This window comes from Rhamphochromis longiceps, linkage group LG1, assembly GCF_057381845.1.
Source record: "Rhamphochromis longiceps isolate RC_006_pf linkage group LG1, R_longiceps_female_GT1.1, whole genome shotgun sequence".
NCBI classification, from domain to species: domain Eukaryota; kingdom Metazoa; phylum Chordata; class Actinopteri; order Cichliformes; family Cichlidae; genus Rhamphochromis; species Rhamphochromis longiceps.
In genome coordinates this window covers 22,420,414-22,442,533 of record NC_140557.1, presented here as the reverse complement: position 1 = coordinate 22,442,533, position 22,120 = coordinate 22,420,414, and the positions used below count along the sequence as shown (strand labels likewise).

Here is a 22,120-nt window from a genome sequence, read left to right as displayed (position 1 = left end):
GCTGCGTGGACTTCCTGCGTTTCGCTGTGGAAATTTGCTGGCCACCACTCCATGTCGAAGACTGGTTTTAATCCAGCTCTTATCTCATCCCATGTATGACAGCCCCGCACATCAAAAACTATATCCATAATATTGTCTCCGTACATTGTTGGAAGACATCACATGCCTTCAAATAGATATGAATTCACATATAAATCTCCAGCTCACTAAAAGCCCACGGGAAAAGTTTCACACCTTACCCCCGGAGACAACAGCAGGGACACATTCTTGTCAGAAGAGGAACTTAATGAAAGAAAAACAGAGAAAATCCAGGGGCTTTTGTAGTCATACGCATACACCACACACAGACATGGCACAGAAACAGTGAAGGTTTCCTTCTCTGCCCATTAATGTTGGAATGTATCAAAGCAGTCATAACCGGGCCAGTGAGACACCTCAAGCCAGACAAACGCTGGCAAAGCTAAAATCAGAAATTCAGCAAATTAAACCGTTTAGGTGCAAATGCGATGGGGGGGGGGGGGGGAATAGAAACAGCGGCGTCAAAGGGGTCTCCTCATATGTTGATGAAAGTCTGCGCTCCTAAAACTGCACATATGAGGCCCAGGCAGCTCAAACCTCAGCTACCCCCTGGGCCCCCCTGGCCTCTGTTAGCTCCCACTCCCCCACTCTCTCCCCTGACTCCCACATTACCAGATAAATCTCTCATGTTGTTCTGTGAGTGACGTTATCTGTGTCGAGCTGCAGATGCTCAAAGATCCATGAGGTTGTGATGTTCAGCTGTGGAAGAGCTTAGTTTTTCTTTTTACACCTCTGATTTAGAAGTTAACGTCTCTAAAGACACAAAACTGAACGACCACCCTAAATAAAGTTTTTTAATCAGCCTCAGTGTGTTATTATAAAGTGCAGTGTTTCCTTTTTTTCCAGCTCTATCTGCAGTTTGTTTAACCCATTTAGCTTCATGCGAAATTCCCCCTCAGCTGCTGCTGAGTGTGCTGCAGTACCTGCACGCGGGCTTCAGTCAGGTCCGTCCTGAGCGCGAGCTGCTCTCGAGCATAAACATCAGGATAGTGTGTCTTCTGGAAAACCTTCTCTAGTTCTTCCAGTTGGTAGCTCGTGAATGTCGTGCGGTTTCGCCTCTTTTTGCCTTTGTTGCTTTCGCCACCATCAGCCTTTTCCAGAGGGCTCGCTAAGTCAGTGCCTGGTGTCCTATCAGAGGCCGCCTTGACGCCCTGATCCTTCACAGCTAGGTATCTGGTGTCCATTCCAGGTGGGTCGGAGTCTGGGGCCAAGTCAGAATCTGCCAGACCAGAACTGTCTTTACCTAGTGAGTCAGGAAAAGGTTAAAAACTGTTAGGAGAGGTTTGTGTTTCTATAATTGTATCAGGACTGATATTTGTGAATGTCTGAAGTTCAGATTTTTTTTTAAACCCCAAATGCCTGTAAAGAAAAGTCATTACATAACACTGCCCAAAAAGGATGTAACTTGACGATTAGACACACAATGTTTTATTGGAGAAGATATATTAGTTTAATAAAATAAATGTGTTTTTAACGGTGTTTGTCCAAATGCTATTATTCAGAATTTAAGGAAGCAATTCACACTTCACTGATTCAAATCACATGTGGAGGAGTTTGAACAAGATGAAAGTTTTTATTGCCCCGGCCTTTCTTCTGTTCCTCTTATTGGCACAAAGATTTGAAATGGTTTCTGGTTTTGCAACATTTTTGCTCTTGAAAAATGGAGTTTTAAGACCGCGTATTTCACACGCCCACGGCTACTGAAAGATAAATGCTATTATTTATCAGCGTGGCCTTATTTGGTTTTCTCAAATCGCCCTGTTCCCCTTAGAGCCATGCTGATATTAAACGTTTTCTGATCTGAGACCCTCTCAAAAAGTCAGATAGATATAATCTATTACAGCACTGGGCACTTGGGACAAACATTTTTCATTTTTTCAGCACCCTTTAAAAGTAAATAAATGAAAGAAATGACTGATCCTCTATCCTACTAAACGTCCCAGTCACATGGCTCCTGGCAGCGTGTTCATAAATGATGATTTATGCCTTCGATCGCTGTGATATTTCATGGGGTTTGATTGGGTGGAACAAAGGGATTTCTCGCTCTTTGTGAGGAAATTCTGCGACTTGTGAAATCCGCTGGTGTGCAGAGCCGAGAGTGCGCGTCAGTGTGTTTGTCTGGGGGGGGGGAGCAGAAACTCAGGCTATAATTTGAGCCTGTCAGAAAATTGGATTTTTCTTTACAACTCTTTTTTTTTTTTTTACCTTCCTAAACCACCTCCAATCCAACACACACCCACACACAGACACACACAGAATACTTTATCCTCATATTAGTCGTATGTGTAACTGAAGTCTGTCATGTGGCTGCAAAGTCACCTGGCAGCAAAACTGTCAAAATGCAATAGCTGCAGAGCGGCTTCTTGCCATGCAAGCAAGATAGAGATCTTTGTGCTTTCTTTCTGTCTCAGTTACAAACACGCTCCCTCTTTCTTCATGGCTCAGCTGATCATAAATTTCAACAGCCATGTCTCTGAGTTGGCAGGACTTTTGGGGCCCCGCTGATCTAATCAATTGTGAACACATCTCTTGGTTAATAACTATTCCCGCCATTGGGGGGGGGGGGGGGGGGGGGGGATTCGGATTGATCACCATGATTTAGAGTAGCCGTGCGGCACCGTCCTGCTTGTCGATTTTTTCTGAGGCAAAGTTATTTTCAGGAACGAGGACGTCTCCGCTCATCTGAGAATTTGCAAGGTTAGAAGTGGGAGGTGTGTGCGTTTGTGTGAGCTCCTGCTCAGCGCTCGGTCAGCAAAGAAGGCATCACACATGCACACACACACCCAGTGACCCCATCTCAGAGCCATTTTGGGTAATGCACTACAAGGTGAGCTGAAGGGACCCTGATTCCCTCCCCTCTCTCTTTCTCTACTCAATTCTGTCTTCTAACACATTTTTACGAGATAAGTTTGCGAGCATCTGTTTATTACTTTTGCTGCAGTTGTTTTCTTGACTGTCGAGTACAATGCTGGACTGTCAGTAGCTAATAGAGACCAAATTCATAGTTTACAATCCTTATCTTGTTTGCAGGGATATGAATAATAAAAACGAGCATATTTTTCCAATTAATACCAGGCAAAGCATTTGGCTTGGTACTAAAAAAAAAATACTGAGGCCTGTTCTGGACAGCAGAAGCTGTGTGGCTCTTATTTTATTTTATTCAGCCTTGCAAAGAAGAAGAAAACGGAAGAAAGTAAAAACCTGCCTTGCTGCACGGTTTGCAGCGTGCATCCGACCAGATGCGTTTTAGCTCTACGACGTTCAGAGAACAGAGAAATCTGGCCTCCCCTGATGGGCTCAGGAGCTGTGTTTTGGTGCAGACCGCTTGCTGGGGGTCCAGTGCTTCCAACATTGCCTCACTGTCCATGACTAACATACCCTGTTGAGCTTGAAGGGAGAAAATGTGTTTTCTCCTAGCATAAATACTATGCAGTTATTTAATCATATTTCCCTGGCCTGCACCCGCAGTCCCTGCAAAGCAAGAGCTGTCAGGCTGTTTGAAATCATGAGGCCTCTCACTGATCAAAGGCAATTGTTTATATCGCGTGACAATCTCCTGCTTGTTATCCATGCAATCTTCTTTAGCACTCCGGCACTGCCCAAGGTGAAGAGCAGTGGGCCCTCCTGCAGGGAATGCCATATGCAGAGAGAGCACAAGAAAGACTGGCTGCAAAGAGTGCTGTCAGGATCAAATCTCCTCTCAGAGAGGCAGGAAAGGAGCGACTGTGAAAAACATGTGCTCCATCAAAACCTCTATCACAGTGCTCATGACTTCAGCTGTTCTCTCACAGTTTTAGCTTAACCTGCACTTCTGCGCGCAGCGTCTCTAACTCACGTAGGCCAGAACAGTCCAGCAAATGCACGCACCAGAATTATTCTCTTTTAGATGAAAATGCCATGAAGATGTTTTTAGCCACGACCACAGAATATTCTATTTTCAATGCAGTGACTCTACCAGCCAGCATCTGTTCAAATTACTGTGCAGCTGCACAGTAATTTGAATCAGAATCAGAATCAGAATCAGAATCAGAATCAGAAGTATTCTGATTCTGATTCTGATTCTGATTCTGATTCAAATTACTGTGCAGCTCTGTGCCGCGCGGACAGGGAACGGTCTGCACACATAAAATAAAACTCAGAAAATTCTTCCGAACGAGATCAGGAGGGATTTAGAAAATCACAGTTACACACTTGAATAAAAGCTCTGCTGCGTCTCACACACTTGCAATTTTGCAAGGCCATCGGGGCACAACAGACGCTCTTATGGGCTAGACGGGGACGTGGCGTGGGCTGCTTAATTCGAAGCTGAAAACGAGGGGCAGCATCAAAGTGTAAATTTAACAGGGCTGTAAAGTGACAGGGCACTTTTCCTGGCCTCTTTATTGACTGGGATGACTGGGGTCAGCGTGGTGTGTTAAGAGGAAACACAATAAATCATACACCCCACGAAGGCTGAGAGGGATTAACAACGTGTCATTCAAAGTGAAAAGGAAATATCTCAAAAAGTAGAGAAAGAAGAAAAAACACTAGCAGAGTATATTTGGATTACATTTGTGAAAGAGAAATTAAATTGGGGTCATTAGAAGAGCCTAGCCGTGCACGCTGGGCAGTCAAACGAAAGCCTTAAAGATTGATGTAAAATATGATGCTGTTTTCAGATGCTCTTTGTTTTACTCATCATCCGGTTTAACTCCATAACAGATCACAAATGCAGACCTAAGCAGACTGCTGCTAAAATGAAAGATTTGCAATATAATGTGTAAAATAAAGTGTTTTGTCATTATTTTATTACACAGACCCGAGACTTATTGTTTGTAATGAATTATTGTTTCATATTTGTACTTTTAGTTAAAGCTAAAGTATTTTTAATTGTTGCACAACAGTGAGACGATGTGTCGTATAATCAAATAGACTCAAATGAAACCTTTAAACAGAATGAGTACTTATTTACATATTCAGCAGTTTGAAAGCACATCAGCACTAAATGTAAGTTTCATGCAGCGTGCCAAGTACATCACTGATATCCTTTCTTAGCTCCGGGTTTGGTCTCAACCAACACATTTACTGTCCTCATTATATTCCTGCACTTTGTTTAGTGTCGAAAGCATTAAATATGTGGATCAGACAATTTACCGCTGTATGTTATAAGAGATCCTCTCCGTGTTGTTGTGTTGGTTTTTTTTACATCATTTAAAAAAAGAAAGAAGAAGAAGAAGTCCAAAAACATCTTCAACCTCTGCTGAAGATGAAGCGATCATGGCCTTGTCTCTTTTGGAAGGATATTGCTGCACTTCGGTTTCTTTGCTGTAATATCAGGTGCTTACATACATACAAACATACAAAATGCACTTTTACACCACTGCTGTACACTGGGAAAACCTGATACTAAACAAAAGAAGCATGAACACATTTCTGTTTGTTCAGTGTTTGTAACCATGCAACAGGTAGCCATTAACCTCTCTGCAACAGAGCAATAAGCCATCTCAGCAGGCTGTGAAAAATTCAGACTGTGAAAAAAAATCCCATAAAGACAAAGGTTGATAAATCACCTCTCACGCAATCTCTGTCTTTCTCGCTCTCACCCCCCCTCTGCATCGCTCTCCCTGTCTCTCACCCACCAGCTCTCTTCCAAATGTTTCTCCCAGACTTTGGAACAAAACTGAATTTCCTCCATCTTATGTTTTTGTTGTGTGATCGAAACAGAACATTCCTTCCGAGTGCGAAGAGCTTGCTCGTCTACATTTTTCTGTTTTGTTTTTTTCGTGGGAATGCACAGTACATAAAATGGAAAAAAAAAAAAAAAACCCGTGTTGAAAACATGCGTGATGGCTTTTTTTTCCACTCAAGGTTTCAATAACTGCAAGTGAATTTGAGAACACAACGTGCAACCAGTTTCCACCAGCTAAACATCCAAAATGCTTCAGTCCTAACAAAGTGCTCTGCAGCAGCTCTGTTTGGAAATTAAAAACTCCCAAACTGCCTCGCCTCTTTGATTAGGAAATATTAATTACCCAGCAGCAGGAATACTACAAATACCACAACTGATCAGACCGACAAAAGACGCTGACACTGACAGAAAAACTGGGGAATCCTACTAAATCAATCACAAATCATAAGCTAAATTTTAACATTAAAAAAAGAACCACAGAGTTTCAATAATATGGTTTGTAGAATAAATAATAAATAAACTGAAGAAAAAAATCTATTTTTGTGTGTATTTTAGTTGAACTTTATGTTTACATCATCATCAGAGTTTCAGAAAGTGCCCGGCCTTCAAAAAGCAGAAATCACAACAGAAGAACATCTTGAAAAGAAAAAAAACCCAACAAGTTATTGATTTGGAAATTTGAACCGTTTGCCATAATTCACCTCGCTAAACAATAAGTGTACAAAAAATTTCAGAACCAATCTGGAGTCTTCTAGTTCTGCGTAAGCGGTCAGTTTACATGAAGCAGTGACAAAGAGACCAAAGGAAGTCCTGGTCCTCGTGAGCCTTTTTCTTTTGCCCTGCTGCTCTCACTCGGCCATGCAAACCGAGCCTAATGTAAATTACCCTGCCAAACTTTAAGCTAAATGGTAAAATGATCCTGAGTCCTTGTCACCTCCACTCATGTCACCGAGTTGCTGAAGTGTGCCTCAGTTGTCTGGGCTGCGTGGCTGGTTCCCATTATGCCCTGCTCGAACCAATCAGCACAGATTGCCATTACGAATGGGTGAAATTGTTGCAGTGGGGCTAAAAATGGTTAAGGCATATAAAAAATGTAAAAAGGCTGAAGAGTACAGGGGCAAAACCTCACAAGGCAATGAAAGCATTATGTAAATGATGGTCCTACTGAAGATAATTTCCTTAACTGCCTGTGTAAGTTATGAAATATTAATACCTGCAGGGCAGTAGAGCAGTATTTAATTCTGGCTGTGCAAAGAAATCAGTTTAACAAACAGCAATTTTTTATAGCTTTCAACTGCAACAGCGGCATGTCTTTAGTGAATAATGTTACTGCCTACACCTAAAGAAAAAAAAGTATATGAGGCACAAATCTCCTCTAAGAAGGCCTGCAATCCTCCATGCAACAGCACAGAGGAGTGACAAATTACAGGAAAAAACTCAACTCCTGTACCCCTACAAGGAAGATATGTGGTGGGAGTTCTTAATGACCACCTTTACTCTCTAATAGAAGATAACCCTCACCCCACTCCAACTCATAAGGCACGAGGAGGTCACTGAGTGGTGATAAGGATGAAGCTCATCATATGGATGGCCTAAAGCCTATGATGGCAGATTCTGGATTGGCACTCTCCACCATCAGAACTCAAAATGAGGTAAACATCTTCTTTCATCCCTCCAGTGCGACATTTCACATATTTCAGATTACTAATAACTTTCTTCTTTTCCTTTAAATTGTCAACCATCTGCACTTTGTCATGCTGGGGTAGTTAACCATGCAGCGTGTAAAGCTCGAGTCCAATTCTAAATGTTGCAAAGAGCTCTGTTTTGACACCAGAGCGTTTCGGATGGGGGGGGGGGGGGGCCCTCAAATGGATTTTCTCTGCTGTGCGCTTGCAGGGGAGCTCCCGCTCCTCTCCAAACACATGAGGGCAGGAACGCCGAGCTAAAGGTCAGCACCCTGAGACACTGAGAGAAGACATGGACACATCAAAAGAGGAAGAGGATCACAAAGACATGTAGGTGGTTGTTTTAAGACTACGAAGTGACCTACCGGGTCCCTAGACTTCTATTTTTTCACCATTTTTGAAAGTTTTTCATACAGTAGAGTTTGTGAATCGCATGCATATTTTTCTGGTTGTGGTGGTGACAAGATTTCTTTATAAAAAGAAAACGTGCATTATCTGTGATGGAAAATAATTACCAATTCTCAAGGTCCCTTATTTTTAGTGTTTCAAGTTTCTGCAGCTTGTTTAACCTGTTGGAAAACCATACACCACTGAAATTGCAAATATTATAATATTTTGCCTGTAAAATCATATACATTATGCTGTGAAACAAATGACCTACAAAAATCCAGTAGTCCAGAAACACTCATTAATCTCCATATGGAATATTTTCCCCAGTATATTAAATTTTGAGGGATTCTTTTAAAATAATACTTAATTAATTCTTTATTTTTTTAAGGAATGTGAACCCATAACTTTGGCTCTTTTTATAGATATTTTAATACAATTAAATCTGACATGTAGCCTGACTGTTGCTTTAAATCAGCCTTCAAACAGTATTTTTAACCACACACTGCTCTTTCAGCGCTCTCTCTCATATTCTTCTCCCAGTCTATCAGTCGGTCTCAGGCTGTCAGCCCTCAGCCTGAGCTGAAAGCTCTCTTCGGGCTCCAAGAGCTGCCTTGTTGATTTGCTGTAACAATATGATTGGCAGTGTGCTGAGTATAAACAACATAGCCGTGTTTGCAGTTCCTCTAATGTAAGTAAATGTTTATTAGACGGTTACGCAGCTCTGTGTCTCAATTATGGCTGGCCTGCGCTTCAGACAGCTCGGAGACCAGTCATCACATCACCTTTGACTGAAGGGATCAAGCCGCAAATTATAACAACACAGCAAATCTCTGACAATTTGAGTTAGTGTGTAAAATACAGGTTTGATAAAAGAAATGAGCCAGGAAGTAAAACAGTCCAGCATTTTCCAATAAAAACATCAGGGATCGTTTATAAATTCTTCCCTTGGCTCGCGAGTTCGGCATTTTTTACTGCTGTGTTCAATTTATGTCGAGTCAGTGAGCGCTGCAGAAATCAGTGAAAAACCTGCAGCCACTGATAAGCACAGGGAGCCACCACCCACAGCACCACCCAGACTCACACAGTTTTCCTCCAGTATTTTAGGAATTATGCGTTTAAACTGGGAATTAGATTTTATTTCTACAACTGTAACGCCGATTTAAAAAACAACACAGGAGATCTGCAAATATCAAGCAGGATGTCACGTGTTTCCAAACTGGAGATTTAAAGGAGGATTGGCTCTCTGAGGGTCAAGCCTGAGCTGAGAAATAAAAGCAAACAGAGAAGGTTGACATCTGAGTCGTATTAATGCCCGAGCACTGATAGCGTGGATATGGATTTTGTTTTCTTGCTTTCTTCATTGTGCATTTGGACAGTATTGAGTCGCAGAAAGAAGCAGAATCCACGAGAACCTGAAAACCTGACAGAGGTTTTTCACTTCCAGTTTTTAAAACTGGAAGTGAAATGATAAAGCACCAAAGAAAAGTGAAACTGAAAAGCTGGTATAAAATTTTATGTCATTAGAAAAAAAAATTCTTTATGGGTATCTGCAGCAAATATGATATCAAGATTCCTCTTTAAGCCTTTAATTTAAAAACAAAACAAAACACAATAATCGGGTTTTTTTTGTATTTATATAAATAAGTTTATCATAAAAATGATTTTGGTTCTTTAGTAGTTCATAGCTCTTACTGAAGAAAAAAAGTGTAGTTTAAGTATCGGTCTAATGACTGCGGCTCACAACATTACATAAAACATTTTATTTCGATTTTTATTCTAGATCCATCAGATCTACGCCAAAGTTAACGAATAATAACAAGCTTAAGAGCCATTTTAAAGGAGCAGAATGCCTTTTTGAAAAGACTGTTCTATGTTGTTGACATTGTGAAGCTATAAAGAGGCCGACATCCGGAAACTGTCAAAACATCCCTAAACCCCATCGAATTAAAAAAAAAAAGATAAACAGACTGTGTTTGTGGACGATCGTGGTGGGATGACTTCATGCGTAAAGGCGACACAACAGAGGCCTCCCATCAAACAATTATTGTTCCTTGAATTTATTTTATTGTTTGCTTTATTAATTTTCTGCAACGTTAGCTCGCTTTTTTGGTTATTTTTTTTATTCTATTATTTATTACAGTATTTCATTTATTACGTTTAAGCACAGATGTCCACTGAGCTATAGATATAGAAAGCGCGAGAACGAAACTCAGTCCAGATAATATATATTTCATTCAGAGAGATAGAGATATATTTAATTTCACACACACACACACACACACACACACACACACACACACACACACACACACACACACATATATATATATATATATATATATATATATATATATATATATATATATATATATATATATATATATATATATATATATATATATATATATATGTATTTCTTATTGTTAACCAAGAAATGACGTACCTGTTTTTGAACAACAGATAATACCAAAGGAAGTTCACCATATCGTCTTACGTTTAGTTCGCTGTAGGTTAAAGGCGTTTTATGCGCTGAGAAAATGCTGTTTAAAAGTGGCCGCCCACCTAACTAGGGTCAAAGTTTTATTCACACTCTCATCATTTACCAATTACAGCAGCGCCCCTTCGCAATTAAACTAATTGGATCCAATCAGGCGGTGCAATGAAATGAAAATATCATCAGTTTGGGGCTCACTATTTGTGCCATCTGAAAACCTGTTAATTCAATTGTCCGACTCAACTCCAATATTAAGGATTGTAGTGCAGATTATCGCATTAAATTCGCCCTAATTTAATTTTGATGGCCAAAGAGACAATTTGATAGTCGGGAAGATTATTGCTCTCCTTAACCGCGTTACGCACAGAACCGCTGCCACTTTGAGAGCCTGCATATGCTGCAGTTGGCACTTTTAATGCTTCTGAGTTTCACCTCTCTGCGGATGACAGAAAGTTAGAAAAAAAACCCGTTTTGGATAACTGGTTTGATTAATCAGAACACTCCTCCATTCACGCCGATCTGCGCTCTGCTTGTTCACTTGTGCATCCGTGCCATTGGTGATCAAATCTCCTAAACCCTTAATAGCTACCCGCGGAGTTTGTGGGAAGAAGCGGAGCAGTGAGTGACAGGTTCAAAGCAAGTGTGCCTAATCGAGAAATCAGACGTAAAACTAACGCCGCGCTGACTCCCTCCGGAGAAAACACCCTGATGCTGAGCGATCACGGTAGCTTTTATTTGCACAGCGTGCCCTTTGATACACAGGCCCTTTCAGTTTCTTCCCTTTAAACTGAAAACACAAGATTAAAACTCTGATCTGGTTTTTTTTTTCTCATCTTAATTATTTCCCCACTCACCGTAGCAAGAGATGAGCGCTCCGTTGTGTCCCCTCTCCTGGTGCAGTTTGTCCTCCTCGGGGGGTGTTTTGCAAGAAGACCTCTGCATGAAGAGGTGGTATTTGCTGAAAGTGCCTTGCCCAGCTGCGGCGGCATCCAATGACTGGCACTCCTGTTGGAAGGGGCTCCTGGACTTTTCTCCGTAACCCTGACCTTTGTTGGGCAGGAAGGCAGCGGGGCTGTATTTGGTATCAGTAGCTGGGAATGTCCTAAAGTGGTCCGTCTGGTGATCCCTACCTTGCGCAGCAGAGGAGCTATAATATGAATCCATGGATGTCATATCGCTGTATGAAACGCAGGTCTCAGTGTTCATGCCTAAAAAAAAGAGTGAAAGGGAGAACAAGACCAAACTTTTCTCTCTCTCTCTCTGTCTCTCTCTCTCTCCCCCTCTCTCTTCCTATCTCTCCCTCTATTGGAAAGGGAAGCGCAGAAACCCCTTCCTCTCCTTCTACCTCATTCAGATGAAAATAGACACACACATATACATCCGCACGCACGCACGCATACATACATGCACGCGGAGACTGCAGCGCACACCAGACCGCAGCTGGGTTTGGTTATAAAACGATTCAGATCTTTTCCAGGAAGCACTGTCGTTGACCAAACACTCCACAACTCCCCTCAGGTTTGAGGAGAGTTACACAAACCCGTCTTCCCTTAGAGGATGGGACACAGATCTCCTGCCTTCGAGACCTCTCCCAAGTGATTATGTTGATGACATGAACGAGTTAGTGCGCTCATTTGGGTTTTTCTTTTTCTTAAAAAAAAAAGAAAAAGGAAAAGGAGTTTGCAAGAAGAGGGGCGTGGGGCTTAACACGTGACAATAAAGCAATTTGGATATGAATATATAGCCTGCGAGTGATGGCACCGGGGCGGAGAGGGGACAATTTTATCCTTCATTCGCAATGGTTCATCAAGGGCAAATCATCCATATTCAGCCGACAGGTCCAAGTATGTGGCTTCAGAATAACACGAGTATTGCTTTAAAAGATCTTTTTGTTTTCATCTCTGAAATATCAACTGAAACGGGTTTCGGAGTCACTTGCATCCTATTAATTTCAGCGAAAAAAACCCCAGTTTGATTTGTGGCGATAACTATTTTAGCTTTATTAGACTTTTACATTTCAGTTAAATACGATTATTATTATTACAGTCTTACTAAATAATACACCAGCATCCAGGTAGATTATGTGCACAAACCACCGAAAGATTTGAGTTATTACTGATACTAATTAATATATTTGTTTTGTCATGCTGACAGACAGCTTTAATAGCATGCCAGAAATACTTTTCCTCTGAATAAAAGAGTTCAAAATTCATTTTTCGAATTAGTTTCCTTATTGTTTTTTTTATGACATAGGAGATATAATTTTACGCCCAGAGAAAAGTTTGGGAGTAAAATAATATTTTTATGTAATTTGTCTTTTTATGTGTTCATACTGTGTATAAAATAAAAGCTTGAACATCTTACACAACGACCGTTCTTAAGGATTACTTAGAAGTGAGTATATTTCCGGTCTGCTTTAGCTAACCTTTCTATTAACCTGACCAGTATAAAAACATCCTGTTGGCTTATTGAGGTTTCCTACTTTAATCAACAGCTCAGTATTTGGAAGACCCTTATTATCATTTATAATTATTATTCGCAAATAATTAAGTACATAATGGCTTTTTACCTATAATCATGTGCAGTACAATTCAAGCCCTGCTGTATTTATGAATGAAATTTTTGTAGGCTATGAATTTGTCTCAGAGAAAAAAATATTTTTGATGATAATAAAAAAGTGATCATTTTACTCCAATTATATCACAGCTTCAAAATGAGTCTGTTATATTTGATTCAGGATATTTTGAATACTGATATTTTCCATTATCCATAGACACCCATGCCAAATGGAAATACACACACATATATATATATATATATATATATATATATATATATATATATATATATATATATATATATATATATATATATATATATATATATATATATATATATATATATGCGTGTGTGTGTGTGTGTGTGTGTTAGTTGCTCTTCCAGTGGAGTGCACATTTGTTTTGCATATACTCACAGAGCTTATGGGCAAGCAGCAGAAAGAAAGACGGATGAACTGCTCGCTTCACATTATATGCGGACACACACTGCATTCAAGGCACAAGTAAGCTCATACTGTCCCACACACATGGTGGACACATGCAAACACGCGTTTTATGTCCGAGGGAAGAAAAGAAAGCAAGCGAGTGAAAGACGAGCAGAAATCTGCTTCTTTGACTTGGTTGGATTTCAAATTAAATCCATGAGAATGAAAGGTGTCCATAGTTGCATGTCTGATGCAATGTTCATGCTCTGAAAACCTGGCTCACACTCTGCTGTAAACCGACTGTCCTCAGGGAAGAGATAAAGTGACTTTACAACAGTTTATGTTGCATCTTTTGCTGTCAAACAAATATCTAATTGCTTTGAACTCACTCCTCTTTTGCCAGAAGGACGATTTATGGCAGTGAACCAGAGTTCATGATCACTTAAACTAATCGTCAACCTGCTAGAACAGTATACTTCTGTCTGGGCTTTTTCTTAGCAGAGAACCTGACGATAACTGATGAGCTTGTGGCTTCTTGTGCACTGCATGTGAATCAAGAAAGTATCGATTAATTAATGAATCCTTTCAGAGATAAAAACTTGTATCCTAAGTGTCAGAATATTACCTAATGTGATGGCTGTAAATGAAGATGAAATGTAGCATAATTTATTATTCCTTTTGAATTTTCTTGGTGTGTTTAGAGGGTGCTTCATGCTTTGGCCACAAACATAATCTGGTCTCCTTTTATTCAGCGGACAAAAAACAGAAAAAGTATCCACAGTTTTACTAACTGATCTTACAAGAACCTTGGACACTCTTTGTTTTTTGCAGCCCAGGAAGGTCAGAGCGAGAGCGTGTGGGATTGTGGTCCTCACTACTAAAAAATTATTTACGTGTCAGTTTTCTGGCACCGTGAGTGGAAGCGTCCCCCTAACAGTAGGCCCACCTGCAGTGAATAATGGAGCATTAAAGCACACAACACACACACACACATACACAATGAATGCATTCATGGATCATATTTTACTTCCAAAAACTCGGCTTGCGTCTGTCTTTATAAAGTCCAGTATTTAGTCAAATTCCTTTAGAGAGAAGTGACGACTGATGACAGAAGTTTAACTAAGTAACTATAATGAGGTTCACATGGTTAGAGCCCCTTGATGAAAATTCATTTGACCAAATCCAATATAGTTTTAATTGCATGTTATTACAAGTACATTAACCAGCACCAGAAAGACGTGCAGTTTTGTATGAAGACTGACTTTTTCTATTCCATGATTTATAGCATTTTTTCCTCTTACTTTAGCTTTAATTTCACACTTAACTTGGGGGGGAAATGGGGATTTATGACTGTAAAATTCATGTCTTGTGTTAATTTTGTGCACTTAGTGAATGCATTGCTCAAAACATATCTCAAATCAAGTAGCAGATGGAACTGAAAGGTTAAAGTTTAATTAGGACTGATACAAAGCCCAATATTCCACTCAGGAAGTGAAAATGTCAGCAGACAGTCGGCAGCTTCTTCATAAACATTTATTATAGCCGGATACTTTGAAACCACGAGTCTACTGACTCACAGCCGTGACTAATTTTTAAGGAAGCCCTGTGTAATTATGTTATATTTAATGAATTTTCTGCTTTCCCAGTGAAACATGAAGACATTGTCCTAATGGCACAATGAAAAAGGCTGTTGTCATAGTCAGTGACCTTGAAATGGCACTTTCAGCGAGTGCAGTTTTTTCAGACGCCTCATTCCACTAACCGGACTTACCAGATATCTGTGGATGTTGGGGTTAAAAATAAACTCCAGGACAAGGAAGAGACATGAGCCCACATCCTCACTGCACTAACAGCTTTAAACTTTAGCCTCTCCAGTTTGACTTTAGCCTGTGGCAAAGCAACTTGATTGAGGCCTTTGATGGGCATTAATACACCGTGGAGAGACGGCTTTGTCCGGGAATGGAAATGAACATAAAATGGAAAGCGGAACAGGAAGGAGAGAGGCCCACAAGAAGATCTTATTTAATTCACATAAAAGACAAATTCCGTGTTCCCAACAATCTGAGGATCATAACTCTCTCTCTCTCTCTGTGTATGTGTGTGTGTGTGTGCGTGTGTGTGCACAGCAGAAATATGCTGAGGATTTCTGAAGTCATAGCAGCTCGGCCTGCACCATTTTGAGCATGTTGCCTGTGACAATTTAAAAAGGTGCTCGAAATAACATTTTCGGTGGCGGTGGACAAATCAGAAGCCCATACCTGGCACGATGACGAGAGCCAGAGGCTAAATAACTGCAATTAGTCTTTGTGTAAAAATTACTTAAGCTCTACTCAACTGTTCATCTGTAATCAATCTGCCTGAGTAAGAGATTATTTGTGTCACATACATCACAATACTTCTGTAGTATATTTCTGTATATATTTTAATTATATACACTGACACTTCTTTCATTTTGTTATGCTTTGATCTGTATTCTTTGTTCTTGTTTGTTTGTTCCTCTATGCTTTAAATTAATTGTATTTTATCAAAACCATATGAAAAGTGCTTTGGAGGACGAAGTTCTGGAAGAGCCAGTAGAGCCAGTGGCATGGATTGCAGGAATTAAAAAGGACCTATTTTATTTAATGGCAGGCTTCAGAGAACAAACAGAACAGCGACATCTATACGCTTCAAGTACTTTTCTTGTGGTAACGCCAAACTAAAGCATGACACCTGATACTTCCTTTGGTCACTTCATCAGTGGTGTATATAGATAGTTTAGTGGGATTAAATAGCTCTTTATTTTTACCTTCATGTAAATACGAAGGCCTTGTTCAATACAACCTCACAAGTGTAGATTGTATTTTTAGAGGTCTGCAGAATAAGTCAGAACCGCTGTGAGCATATTAGCAGACTTTTCCAGCATACAGTGCTCAAATAATATCAAAAATATATTTAGAATTAGGTTATTGAACATTCAAGTTTTGGTTGCATGTAAAAATAAATAGATATTAGTTTTCACTCTTATGCAGATCACACGCAGCAGTGCATTTCTTTAAATCCCAATAAATACGCTGAGTGTATCTCACATATGAAATGCTGCAGCTGACCCACTGAATGTGCTCAGGCAAGGCTCTGCTGGTCACCCCATAATCTGATCTGAGGACCAAGGGTGACCGGGCTTTTTCTGTCAGGGCCCTGCTCTCTGGAACAACCGCCCCAAGGAGATCAGATTGGCGAGCTCCTTATGTTCTATGCTCTAAGACACATTTTTTTCCCTTTGAGTTATTTTATGTTGGCTTCAATGATTTTTTTTATTATTTCTTCTCAGTGATGCAACATCTTACAAAGTGTGTTTAAAACACTTTATATTTGAGCTTAATTTACCTGTTTTTACATTGTTAATTTACTTTCTCGCTCACTTTCATCTCCCCTTTATCAACCACAGCTTTTGTCAGATGTTTTATTGCTGGTTGATTTTCTATCTTGTGAATCACTTTTTAACTCTGTTTTTGAAAATGACGTCCTTTCTATAAGTAATGGTAAAGGTGGTCATGACTCTGTTTGATTTTAAAATCACACACTTTAAAATCAAACAGATTTTTCTTTGCCAGCATATCATCTTTCTGTGCAAGTCACAGAACATTTTGTCAGTGCTACTGGTTTTGTTCGTGTGACGGTCTGGTTGATTATGTGAACCGGCATCTCTTCCTTCTCTGTATCCTCTGTGCAGTCGAAGGTGGCGAGAACAAACCGGCAGGTTCGCGCATCTCTGGACAGTTTCAGTGTCCTTCTGGGTCTGCTGATCTGCTTGCTTGAAACGCGCTGCTTCAAATTGATTTCACATGAGCGAGGCACTGATCTGCATCAGCAGATGTTCCAATGAAATTAAATGAAGAAAGAATGAAAAGAAAAAGCAGTGGCATTAATCTTGAATTGAATTTTAAAAAGCCCAGAAGGCGGTAAAGATAGAAAGAGCATCTGTCTTACTAAGAGGTCAGGTTAGTGTATAATCTTAGGGTATACTGCACTGACCTCCAGTGCACACAGTGCCGGTGAAACATCTGCTGGACTTCTTGTGGTGGAGGGTTAAACATCTGGCACCTTATGTCAGGTTTAAAGATAACAGGTAAAGTCACTGTGGGCTGTGTCTGTTGTTTTTCTCATAAGTATAAAATTTTATTTCCAAATGTGCTTTCATGGTTCACTAAATATTCATGTAATGTGAATGTGAGCATAAATCACTGATTTATGTTATGTACCTCTTATAGGCAGTCTCTTCTCCTCAGTCTTCAATGTTTTAGCATGTTTGTACACCGTGTACAAGAACTAGAATATGGATTCAATCCAGAGAGATCATTTTCCATCTGCCTTCTTTAAAAACACCTTGACTTTTGGGCGCTGCAGCTCTTGTAGGAAACCTAAAGATTGTGTCTGGTCCATCCGAACCCACAACATGCTCAAAATCCACAGATGAAAGCGTGTTAGGATCTGGAAATATGTGTCCCATATGTGACTACCTCCAGAATCTGGTGTTGATCTTGGGATTCCTCCTTTACTGATATGATCGGTTGAGAGAATAATCCTGCTTCATTATATTCAGGGCACACCCAGCTAGCATGCAAAGCTTGCAACAGAGACGTGTGCGCTTGTGTATTTCTGGAGAGAGCGGTTTAATTAAAATGAGGACATTCTTGCAATGAAATAGCCTCTGTGAGGGATTATTGATCCACCTGTGTAATTCTGAGACACTGGCACAAATGGTTTACGGTCCACTGCACTGTCCAAAGCTGTTGCTGTTTTCATTTGTGCCTGTATGTGAGTAGTTGGTAGTAGGAACATTATATTACTGACCTTCATACATTTATGAAAACAAACAAACAAAGAAAATAACACTATCTGCAGAGAAGTGATGGATCAGGTTCAGACTTGACTTTTTTATGCTGTTTCATATTCACATGGACTGAGATGGGACTGACATGAGGAAATGAGCATGATATAATGTGCATCTTATTAAAATTTGCTTATTTTCTTTAAAGAAGGGATAACTTGAGGTTTGAATAAAAATGTATAAAGAACTAAAATCAAAATATTACATTGACACTGTATTGAGGAGATTCTTACAGTTTTCCCTTAGTCTTCTTCAAGTACACTGATATTTGGATAGGAGGAGAAGAGTTTAACCCAATAAACTGAGCAGCCTTTACAGTAACAATAACAGGTACAGTATACAGGTATAATGCTGAGGTACACAGACTGTACATCCCTTGTTTTGTGGCCTTGTGTTTCAAAGCCTTGGGGTCGTCATTAAACCTTTGCCATCTTATTTTTCTGAAGCTGAAAGTGGCTTTTAAAATACCAGCTAGCACTAGGGTTGCCAACTTTTTAACTATCAAATAAGGGACACCGGCGTGCCAGAAGCACAGTGCACAGCAAGCTTTTGCATTTTTAGTATAATAAAAATGCAAAAACTTGCATTTTTAGTATAATAAAAATGCAAAAACTGGTATTCAGTTTAATCAGTACCTCATCTAAAACAATAGTGAACCAATTTTGCTCATTATACGGGATGTTCCAGCTAAAACGGGACAGTGGGCAACCCTGGCTAGCGCTGATATTTATATAGCTAATGCTAGTTAGCATGGTTAGCAATGAGCACCCAGATCCACATGAGTCAGTATGAGCGCTTCAAAGAAACATACCTGCTGTTTTGTGCTAACAGATAAACAGGTCGCTGCTGAAGGGTCTTTTTGGCTTCAAATGCAGGAGAACCCAGGCATGCACACTACCTGGACAGTCAAAACCACGTTTCGTGGTTCTTTCAGGGAAATCACGGCTATACTGTGTTCTAGCCTAAAGGTTAGTATGATTAGCTGCAGAACAAGCCATACTCCCCACCCCCAGGAAATTACGTTAAAAATGTCAAAACATCACAGATATAGTCAAGTGATCCCATCTCACGACTCGAATAAAATGTAAACAGGGGAGCTGTCATATTGGATGAAATTAGACTAAAATAATTTTCATCACTATGCTGTGAATGTGTTTAATTTTATTTGCTGTACAGTTTTGCATTTTACAATAATCTATGGTGATGGCTTCGCTTCTTGAACATAGACTGCATCAAAAAGATGGACTAGATGGAAACAACTCAGGCCTCTTCCAGAGGTTTGTGAACCCCTGACTTGTAGTTGAGTATTTTGGTCAATGTGTTTTAAAACCAGACCAGGACCAAAGATGGATCTGAGTAAGAAACAGAAGAGACACTGCATCATCATTTGGTTACAACATACAATAAGGTAGGCCCAACCTAAAGCATACTTATACTTGTTCAAGTATTATTAAGACTAGACTTTACAAAATGAACATCATGTTCATCCAGCTGTGTGGGTGTTTGCCCCTGTCTGAGCTTGGTCCTTCTCAAGGTTTCTTCCTGTTAAAATGGAGCTTTTCCTTCCCACTGTTGCCTGGTACTTGCTCATAAGGGATCATGTTGTAGGTGGTTTTTTTCCTAATACGGCAGATGGCAATGCTGGTCTTTAGTACCATCCTGCTGATCGCCGCAGATGGACAACTGGTGGCGAGGTGTAGGTGTGTAACCAGGAGAAACAGCCAGAACAGAAAAACTCACATGGATCATGACATGTATGGTCTTTACCTCACATTATAAAGGGCTTTGAGGTGACTGTTGTTGTGATTTGGCACTACATATATATAAAACTGAACTGAGTGTTGTATTCAGTGAGTGAGAAACTAGTGACTGAGACCATAAACTCACCAACAAAGTGTTTACTGAGGTAAATGGACTACTTCTTATATAGCTCACCTTTGCTCAATTTGAGCATTCAAAGTGCTTTTGACCTGCTCGCCTTTCTGAGCTGAGCTACAGCCACCCCAGATTGCTATAGAGATAGTGAGCTGAATTTACTCTGATTGATTTTTTATTTGTTCTTAAACCGGAAGCATTGCCCCCTGCTGGACAATAGAAGGAATGTAGCTTTTCTGTGCTTTGGCTTTGGCTTTACACTTCAGACCTGAGATAGAGTGAAAGTGTTTCTGAATCATTGTACAGTTATTAGGAATCCATGAGACAGAAAAAAAGCTGTGGCCCTAATTAAATTCATGGCTATTTAGGAGTCACCCACAGGTATTTAAATGGCTGAGGCTTGACATATTTGGTAACCTCTCTTGCCAAGTGGGTGCCCCTACCTATAATTTAATTCCCCTGAGCTGCTGTAATGGCTTGGCTTTATAATCTGTGGAAACCACGGCCACAAATATGTCCATATAGAGGTCCTCAGAGGATAAAGATGCTTGGAGATGATGACTGCTGAGCTGACTCAGTATTATTGTGGCGAGGATGACCTATGATGAAGTTAAATTTACATGAATGATTTTTATGTCACTTGAGGAATAACGTGAAGACATTATGACACTGAGTGTTATCATTATTAGCTCTGGTAAAGTTTGTCATTGACTGATGGTATATACGATGCTGTAACCACTTCCTACTTCCTCGACTGAAATGAGCAACAGTGCTCACAGAAAAACTGAAGTGATGCTTCTTTTTTGTTTTAGCTATACAGCAAGTTGGAAACAGGCAGTGGATACATGTGATAATAATGTGTAACAGTATGAAGAGACTTCAGGAACTGGCACCTCACCCAATCCAACCACTTCTGAGAGATAATGCTGTGCAAATAGGTTGCAGGCTGCAATTTAGAGGGAACACTATTCTGAATAAATTACACAAATGTCCAGTAATTTGTTGTCTCCCTCCCCATCCTCCTGTCTTGGTAAATGTCTACATGCTGTGTGGGTCAGCACTGTCAGTGTATTAGTTCCACTGGGTCCTTTTTCAGTGTGCAACTGCAACAATGCATTGTCTTTTTGTATTTTTCCAAATTTAAACTCAATATAAAAATAAACATTTATAGACAAACAAGAAAAGTTGGATGTTCCCTGAGCTGTCAGCTGTGTTAAACCCAGATTTATTTGCAGTATATTATCTTGAAAGTCTTAAAAACCATAAAGTTACAGTTTCTGCCAAAAAAGCGTTAAATGTCAGTTCGTTCTTTAAGTTATTTGGAAAAGATTGAGTTTTTACTGACAGTCAGTGAAACCAAATGTCTTTAATTTGGACTTAGCACACAGACAGATGGGTCATTAACTGGAGCTCTTCTGCCCCAAACTAACCTCAGTCTTATTACTAAGATTTCAGGACTCCACCATAAAACTGAAAAATGAAAGCTGATATAAAACCATAATGTATCTGGCGCGGTCCTTTGAGGTTTTCCAACTGATTTGCTTCAATAGCACGAAGCTTATTTGATCAGCAACCCTTATTGGTTTATGAAAGCCTGGTCATATGAAACAAGCACTACAGATTTTCATGTTTGTGCGACATTTTATTGTTGTGCCACAAACACTGATCTCTAATTTAAATTTGTAGTTATTTATATATTTATCAGCACAGGGGAATTTAAAAGTCCTGGCAACAGCTGGAGGGCTACAAACCTACCTATCACCAAAATAGACAGTTTCACAGTTTTCATGTAACATATGGCATTCTTATAAGTAATGCAGTCATATATTAGTAGGGGTGATCTCCCCTTTGAATAGCAACAAACAAAAGCTGTTCAAATAGACTATTTAGAGTACAGTCCATCTGACACAATTTATTATTACGAGCACAGCTAAACTTCATGGAGTATTTTCTTATGCTGCTGATTGGTTTTAGCAAATACAGTTTTGAGATTTATTTTAAATATATCCTCAGCCACGCCATCGATGCGTTACATCCATCATCAACTGCTTATACAGCTCATTTCTATCGGGCACTG

At 39.9% G+C, this 22,120-nt stretch overlaps 1 protein-coding gene and 1 long non-coding RNA gene across 2 annotated transcripts in view; one reads left to right on the top strand and one right to left on the bottom strand.

The window, feature by feature from the left end:
- Positions 1-11,905, bottom strand: part of alx4a (ALX homeobox 4a) — a 19,312-nt gene extending 7,407 nt beyond the window's left edge. The window contains exons 1-2 of the mRNA XM_085402656.1: positions 11,170-11,905; positions 1,002-1,321 (exon numbers count right to left, since the gene is read on the bottom strand). Of these exons, the coding sequence (XP_085258782.1) occupies positions 1,002-1,321; positions 11,170-11,521 (672 nt within the window). The 5' untranslated portion in view covers positions 11,522-11,905. The remainder of the gene's footprint in view (positions 1-1,001; positions 1,322-11,169) is intronic.
- LOC146678705 (uncharacterized) overlaps positions 7,278-22,120 on the top strand; it is a 27,570-nt gene continuing 12,727 nt past the window's right edge. The window contains exons 1-2 of the long non-coding RNA XR_014910715.1: positions 7,278-7,398; positions 7,643-7,761. This is a non-coding gene — a long non-coding RNA (uncharacterized LOC146678705). The remainder of the gene's footprint in view (positions 7,399-7,642; positions 7,762-22,120) is intronic.